Source organism: Mus pahari, chromosome 19 (assembly GCF_900095145.1).
Source record: "Mus pahari chromosome 19, PAHARI_EIJ_v1.1, whole genome shotgun sequence".
NCBI lineage: Eukaryota > Metazoa > Chordata > Mammalia > Rodentia > Muridae > Mus > Mus pahari.
Window position 1 is genome coordinate 19,997,943 of NC_034608.1, and position 8,369 is coordinate 20,006,311.

The 8,369-nt window shown below is 56.0% G+C and overlaps 1 protein-coding gene across 1 annotated transcript in view; it reads left to right on the forward strand.

Moving 5' to 3' along the window:
* The first annotated feature begins 3,209 nt into the window (after positions 1 to 3,209).
* Positions 3,210 to 8,369, forward strand: part of Cadm4 (cell adhesion molecule 4) — a 22,694-nt gene continuing 17,534 nt past the window's right edge. Inside the window, exon 1 of the mRNA XM_021219185.2 lies at positions 3,210 to 3,346. Within this exon, the coding sequence (XP_021074844.1) occupies positions 3,283 to 3,346 (64 nt within the window). The 5' untranslated portion in view covers positions 3,210 to 3,282. The remainder of the gene's footprint in view (positions 3,347 to 8,369) is intronic.

Consider the following 8,369-nt stretch of genomic DNA (forward strand, 5'->3'; position numbering starts at 1 on the left):
AGAGAGAGAGAGAGAGAGAGAGAGAGAAAAGAAAGTGCATCCTGTGCTAGGGAGATAGATCAGTCAGTCAAGTGCTCAACGTGTAAGCATGAGGACCTGTGTTCCCAGAACCTATGGGAAACGTAGTCAGACATGGTGGCATGTGCTGGAAACCCCAGGATCTGGGAGACACAGACAGGGGAGAACCCTGGGGCTTGTTGGTCAGGCAGTCAAGTGTAGTTGGTGAGTATCAGGTAAGTGAAAGAACTTGTCTCAAAGGGGGAAAACAGTAGACACTGTTAGGAAAAGTATTGGCTCAGGACTCCAGGATCAAGTTCTCAGCACAAAGGAGGTTTATTTGCCCCGGAGGGACAGAGGGCAGGGAATAAGGAGACAACCGAGACAGGAGATAGGGGATGAGGGAGAAGGGGAAAGGAACAAGGCCAAGAGAGGAGGGGTGTCTCTCCCAGAGTGGGACAAAGGTCTGCGTCTGTGTAGAGAGGAGACAGGCACGGTCCACAGGCAAACGGCTGTCTTTAAGAGTATAAGGGGGAAACCCGTGTTAGGATGAGGTCATTTTAATTGGGCATGTTAATTAGGTGAGCCAAAGGGGACTTTTGACTGCTGGACCCTGGTGGTCATTCTCAGCAGGAGGAAGAATTCAAATGAGGGAACAGATCCTGGTGGCTGGGCAGAGGGATGGGAGGGAAGGGCCAGACCTTAGATCCATGCTGGCCGTGCATGAGCTGGACACACCTGAAGAGAAATGACACTTAAGGTTATCCTCCAGCCGGCACATGCAGGTACACACACGCGCTTGTGCAGTTGTACACATGGGAACACACACACAGCGAAATACACATTCACATAGAAACACATACATAGCCGGGTGGTGGTGGCACATGCCTTTAATCCCAGCACTTGGGAGGCAGAGGCAGGTGGATTTCTGAGTTCAAGGCCAGCCTGGTTTACAAAGTGAGTTCCAGGACAGCCAGGGCTATACAGAGAAACCCTGTCTCAAAAAACCAAAAAACAAAACAACAACAACAAAAAACCCCAAAAAAACCACATACATACACAGACAGGCACACACACATTCACACATTAGCATATAGACATACACACCTAGAAAGGCACAAACACAGAAACACACACAAGAACACACAAACACACGCATCCACAAAGAAACACACAGACATGCACACACACAGAAAGACACACAGAAACACACACACACAAGAATGCACAAGCACACACGCGCGCGCGCACACACACACACACACACACACACACACACACACACACACACACACACACACACACACAGAACATTAATCTCCTTGTAAACCACTAAAAGGATGATGGAAACTTAATCCAACTACGGTGCTTAGATGCTCAGAGGTGGGGCCTCTGGGGCTGCATCAGTGAAGTCATCAGGGTGGATCCCTCATGATTGAACACTGGCAGCTGAGTGAGCAGAGAGACCAGGAGACACACGTGTGCTTTCTGTCTCCTGCCACGTGACACCCTGAGGACTCTCAACAAAAAGGCCATCGGCAGATGCAGCTCCCGAGAGCTTGCCAAAGCAAAGCTTCCTTCAGAACTCACCCAATCTCAGTCACCAAGCTACTGGCAACAGAAAACCGGCTAATAGACCCCGAACAAGTATCCCCGAAACAGTCTCTCGCCTCGCCCGCGTCACAGAGATGAGTGGTTTCCTCACTCCATTCCCTAATCTAAGCCATGAGCTGAGAATTGGGAAGGCATGAAGCTGCTCGCAGCTGTGGCTATGGAGCTACGGTAGAGAACTGAGGTCTGGAAACAGAGAGGATGCTGGGAGCCATGGTCCTTGAAACAAGATGCTAAGAGTTTTGGTCCTGACATGAGTTGACGAATTTGGGACTAAGAACAGAGAGGATGCTGGGAGCTAGGTACTGGACATGTACTGGTATGTCATGTGATGATGACCCTTGGTTGACCTGGATGTACAATAGTTTAGAAGTGATGGAGAGGGGAAAACAAAAAACAAACACAAACAAACAAACAAAAAAAAACCCAGAGCTTTTCAGAATGGGCATATGTTGACCCAGTTTACCTGCTGTCCCTGAGTCCTGAGAGAGGCAGAGAGGCTGCCCGCACCCCACTTTCTTCCTCTTCTTGGTCCTATGAGTCATAACCCTGCTCCAGGCCTTCAGGTGGTCACAGGGGTGGGTTCAGGGAAACCCACACCCAAGAAGAAAAAAAGGACCAAAGTTTGGAGGGATGAGTCAGCCCCCCAGGATGAGGAACAGAACCTGAAAGGCAGAGTCACACAGACAGACTTGACAGACAGTGTGGGAGAGAGTACAGTGCCTGGATGCCATACCTGGAAGGTTGCCCCAGGGGCTTCGCCCTCCCCAGGGCCTAGGGTTAAGACTTCCTTCCAGTCTGGTTAGCTTTCTGGAGGCCCCTCCCAGGGAAAGAAGACTGAAACTTGGCGTGTCAAGGTCAGGACCAGAGGGAGGGAGCGGACCCTATTCTACGCCCTGCCCAAAGAAGTCCACACCTGCTCAGCCACCCGCTGCTGCCCAGCCTCTCAGTCTTTCCCTGCCCACATTCACCCTGGCATCATCACACTCCTCTCCCCGAAAGCTCACACTGAAGGCACATGCCAGCACCCCGCACCTTCGCGCGCTTCCGAGCATCGCCCTCTCGCGCACCCCCTATGGGTTTCCCGAGCAGCTTCTGCACAACCCCCGTGCATCTTCCGCGCATCTCCCGTGTGTCTTCTATACATTCCCCCATGCATCTCCCGCGCATCTCCCACGCATCTCTCGTGCATCTTCCGCGCACACTCCGGTGCATCTCCTGCGCATCTTCCCCGCGTCTCCCGTGCAGCATCCTCTAGGGAGCTCCACTAGTCCAGGCTACGCCTGCGCGCACACGCACGCACACCTTTGCACCTTCACACGACCCTCACGACCTTCCGCTCTCCCAAGTCCTCCCCCACTGGCTCCCACGACGCCGTCACGCTCACGCCCAGCCCTCGCGCCCGGGTCCGCGTGCTGTCCTGCTCTCCCACCCCCGTGCGCGCCCTTCCGCGCGCACGTCCTCCCTCTCCCCGCATTGTCTGGGCCTCTCTGTCCCCGTCCGGTCCCCGCCCCTTAGCTGACGCCACGCCCACCCAGGCGCGCAGTGGGCGGGGCGGAGGGCGGGACTGGACTTGGGGGCGGGGTCGGCGGCGCGGGAGGTGCAGGTGCCGGGCCGGGAGCGAGCGGCGGCGGCGGTGGCGGCGGCGGCGGTGGCGGCGGCGGCGGCGGCACCATGGGCCGGGCCCGGCGCTTCCAGTGGCCGCTGCTGCTGCTGTGGGCGGCCGCGGCGGGGCCAGGTAGGGTGACGGAGGTGGGGGCCGGGTCGGTGGGCTGGATCGGGGTGACGAGGGAGGTGTGCGTATTGCGGTCGGGTTGGGGAGGGGGTCTCGCCGCTGTGACAGCTGGGTCGCCTGGGGGCCTGCAGAGGCCGGAACAATGCGCTGCGTGGGGGGGCTGCGGGAGACCCTCGTCCCCGGGACAAAGCGCAGCGCGGGCCAGGAGCCCGGAGCCGCGGGCAGGGGAGGGGGGACGCGGGCCCCGGCCGCCGTGCCGCAGCCCCCCCACCTCGCACAGGCCCCGATCCCGCGGGGACAAAGGGCCCGAGACCCTCCCTCCCCCATGTCCCCAAGCCCTCCTTCTCCAGGCCGGTCCCACTGTCCTTCGGTCCTAGTCTTTAGATCTCTCTCTCTCTCTCTCTCTCTCTCTCTCTCTCTCTCTCTGGTTTTCCCCAGCCCTTGTCCTCTGTCCCTCAGTCTTCAAGTCCTGTCCTTCCTTCCGTCTGTCCTCCTTTCTCCTTGTCTCCCCCTTCCCGTCTCTCCACTCCTCCTTTGTCCCCCACCTCTGTCCCTTTTTCCTGGGTCACTCTGCCTGCCCCCCATCCTCTCTATTCACTCTGCCGCCTCCTGTGTTGCTGTCGTCCCTCTATGTCCCCATTCACCATCTCTCTCCCCATCTCCTTGACATCCTGTATCTCTTCCCTTCTCTGTCCCCCATCCTTCTCCCATTTCTCTAGCAGCCTCTGTTGCCTAGCTGCCTCCTTTCTCCTCTCTACCCCACTGTCTCCCTATCCCCCCCCCCCCGAATCTGCTTCCTCTCCCCNTGCATCCTCCATCGAGGCACCCCTCCTCGCTCCCAGAGAGGAGTGGAGTCAGGCAGGGCAGTGACAGTATAGATGTGTGAAGTGGCATATAGGGAACGTTGGCATGTGAGCACACACGTGGATTCCACAAATGTCTCCCCCAAACCCTCCCACCCATTCACACATCCAAGCCACACTTCACAGAGGAGCCCCCTCCAGGATAGTCACATGTCTTTCTCACTAACTGTGGGAATCTGGAGGACCCCCCAGCCCCCACCCAAGACACAGTGACCCTGAGGCTGGGGACAAGGTCAGGAAATGTCACCTGAACGCTCACACTTAGAACCCTGTGTTTCTCATATCTACCATAGGACACTCCCCTGTGGTGGGTCAAGTTACTTTGCCCAGGAATCCATCATGGGGAGGCTGCTGGTGAGCAAAGGCAGGGCTGAGGTCTCCTATAGGGGGCTGAGAATTGGGACCAGGTGGCCCAGCCCTCTTTCCTGGCTCCAGTTCTATCCAGTGAGGGTGTTGAACCGGATCCATGTCTGATGATGTGAGGGAGCTTCTGAAGTTGAGTGCCGCCACACCTGCCACCCTGAGCAAGGGTTGCGGCCGAGGACGAGGCTGGGGGGCAAAGCCGACCTTAGAAGTTCTGCCTTTCTTCTGCGGACTTCTGTAGCTGCTCCCTAACTTTCATCAGACCCTCCTTTGCAACAAGCATGCCCCAATTTCCCAGGTGCGAGCTGGGGACTCTGGGTACATTTCCATCTGTTTTTCTCTTTCTTTCTTCTTATGCATTAAAACCAGGCTCTTGGGATCCTGCGACCGGTGAGTCCAGTAAACAGAGCCTGAGGTTATTTAAAACATTGACACCCCATGACGTCAGATGCGGGAAGTCTTTAGATCCTTAACGCCTTCACATTTCTAGAGTTTTGTTGGATATGGCGGCCTGTAATCCCAGCTGCTCTGCTCTGGAGGCTGAGGCAGGAGGGAGGCTCATGAGACTTGCCTGCCAGGATTACTACAGAATAAGTTTAGGGCCAGCCTGGGCAATTTAGTGATATTCTATTTCAAAATAAAGGCATTAAAAAAAGAAAAGGGGGTGCTAGGGAAGTAGCCTATTAGTCATAGGTGCCGAGAATCCCCCAGTGAGGGGCTGGGGCTCCGTGGTAGAGCCCCTGCCTAGAATCCCCCAGTGAGAGGCTGGGGGCGTGGCTCAGTGAGTACTTGCGGAGAATTAGCAGCCAGAGAAGAACTGCAAATACATAGCTCAGTGGCAAAGCACTTGCCTAACATCCCAACATATGAGGGACCCTAGGCTCATTTCCCAGTACAGAGAGAGCAAGAGAGGGAGAGAGAGAGAGAGAGAGAGAGAGAGAGAGAGAGAGAGAGAGAGAGAGAGAGAGAAAGAACGAACTAGGCTCTCAATGATGGGACCATTCTGGTGTCTTGACATCTGTGAAATTATGAAGTCTTGACTCATTGGGTTGTGCAGCCCCCGGGCCCCCTACACCTTGGAACTTGTATATAGCCTCAGCTGACTGCCTACCCAGCTCAGGAGTCAACTCTCAGGCACTTCTGGGAGGTGCCTCTAAGTGTTGTCCCTGGTTTAGTTTTTAAAGTGATTGCTTCCTGGTACCTTAATCCTTTCTGTAAACGACCTCTAAATTACATGTTGTGGGACTTTATAAATGGGAGGCGAGCTTGGCGTCTTGGGGAGAGCTCCAGGCGACTGGGTCCCAGCTTCTGGGGCAGTCTGGGGCAGTCCTCTCTGCCATGGTTTAATGTCAGTCTCTGTTGGGCCTTCTCTAGGCCTCAGTTTCTCTTTCTGGTGAGCATGGACCTCAGGGGTCCTATTTGTGAGGCTTCTTATTGATATCAAGTTTCTTTTCTGTGTTTTGAGACAAGGTCTCACTATGTACAAGGCTGGCCTTAAACTAGGTAGCCCCCAACTGGCCTCAACCTCATAGTGGTCTTCCTGCCTCAGACTCTCAAGTATTGAGATTATATATCTGTGCCCCCATGCCTCGCTTTTTAATCAGCTCTTTATGAAGGGCTCTGACCACCTGTTTTAGGGGGTTTCAGTGGCCATATATCTCCTTACCCAGTCAGCAGGGGTGGAAGACTGGAGCCTATATTTCTGCTTTTCAAACACACACACACACACACACACACACACACACACACACACACACACACACACCATAGAGGCAAAACGTATCCTGTCTTTCCTGGATCACTCATTTGCTGAGAATATGAAGAGGCAGATGCTGAGAGAAAGGTTCTAGGTGGATAGGGTCTGTGAAAAGGGACAGGTGCCTCCCGGAGATGCGCGTGGGGGAGGGGGTGGCGTGTGACCCACAGCTGGAAACCAGAAGGTAAAACCAGAAGGAAGCAGAAAACACAGGTATGTAGATACCGAGAGAGAAAAAAAGAGGCTGTTAAGACTTGGGGAGCCCTCTCCAGGGGGACTTTGTTGATCCCAAGTTTCTCTTCTAGGGTGACTCTCTTCCCCCACTCATGGCTCTAAGTGGCCACTTAGAGCACAGACGGACCCTCCTTTCATAGTGACTCACCCCAAAGGCTGGGTCTTGGGAGATGGTTATCACTGACCCCCGACCCACTCATGGACTGGATGCCTGGGTCCCCAGAGTGTGGGGGTGGAGGTCAGGTTCCACCACAGATTCCAAGACTTTAGACCCAGCAGGGCTTGGGCCCAGGGGTGGGTTAATGTCGTGCGAGCCTGGCCTGTCCCCGACTTGGGGAACACAAAGGCGGCTTTCTCTCTCCGGGTGTATCTGTGTATGCTGGGGGGTGTGCTGGAGGCAGCCAGACTCGCCAGCATCCAATGGTCCACGGCACCAGAACCGGAGCTCCCATGGCTTCTGCCTGTAGACACGGGGCACCTAGGCCCCTCTGTGGGCACCTAGGGGCACGGGGTGGGCTTCTGGGTCTTCATGGAGCAAGGTGCAGATGAGTAGCTGAGGTGAAGGCTTAAACAAGCTGAGTTCAGTGGGAGCTTGCATTCTTCCCGGAACCCCACACTCAGGGTGACCCTCTGAGGGACTGCTTACCCCCTGCCTGGACCAGAAGCCTGGAATCCAGGGAGTCCCGAGTATCCCAGGAACGTGGGGACCACAGGGAGGACTTTGTGTGAGGCTGCTGACTCACCCCTGACGCCCCCACCCAAAGCCCAGGTCCCCAGACACTCGGAGACAAAGGACAGAAGGCAGAATCATGGCTTAGGAGTCCAAAGTTTTCACGAGGGAGAAGCTAGGGCTTAGATCCCAGGGTCGAAATGAGGTGGGCCTGTGTGTCTGAGGGAGGAGGCTGGGGTTTGGACCCCTGTGTCTGAGGGAGGAGGCTGGGGTTTGGACCCCTGTGTCTGAGAGGGAAGGCAGGAGTCTGGAATCCTGTGTTTGAGGGAGGAGGGTTGGGGCCTGAACTCCTGTATCTGAGGGATGATCGGGAGGGGGTAGCTCTCAGTGTCTAAGAAGGAAGGCTAGGGTCTGGGAGGGCCTGGGGGCTGAACCCCCATGTCTGAGGGAGAATGCCAGGGGTCTGGGCCCCTGTGTCTGGGGAGCTAAGCCCCTGTTTCTGAAGATGAGGGCTGGGGTGGGGATTTATAGGCCTGAGGGAGGAGGGGCTGGGGTCTAAGTCTGAGGTCTGAGGTGTCTGGGAGTCCTTACTTGTGGGCACTGAGAGAGGAGAGAGACACTCAGCCTCCTCGGTTGACAGAGGAAGAGGCTGGGGGTTCCCGAGGGAGGTTGAGCTGGGACCCTTATGCCTAGGTCCTGCAAATACAGGCGCCTTCACAAGGCTGATCTGCTGGAAGAATTGATGCTTTGTGCGAGGATGCTCGGACTCCGCCATTGATGGGGGGTTGGGGGGTGTTCAGGCAGGACTCAGGAATGTACCAGCTTCCCGGGGGAGGGAAAAGGAAAGAGGCACGATGCCAGGGCCCCCCTGGGGAACGGATATACAGGGGGTGGCAATGACCTTCCCAGAACTGTGACCTTGAGACTCCCTTGGGTATTCGCTGACTCAGGACCCAGGAAGTACTCCCCCCGTCCTGCTTAGTCTTTGTGGAAACATCCACCAGCTGTGCACTGTGGACCCCTGTCTCGAGTCTGAGGGAAGAGGGCTGGGCCTAGACCCCTGTGTCTGAAGGAGGAGGGCTGCCCTGGCTGGACCCCTGTGTCTGAGGGAGGAGGGCTGCCCTGGCTGGACCCCTGTGT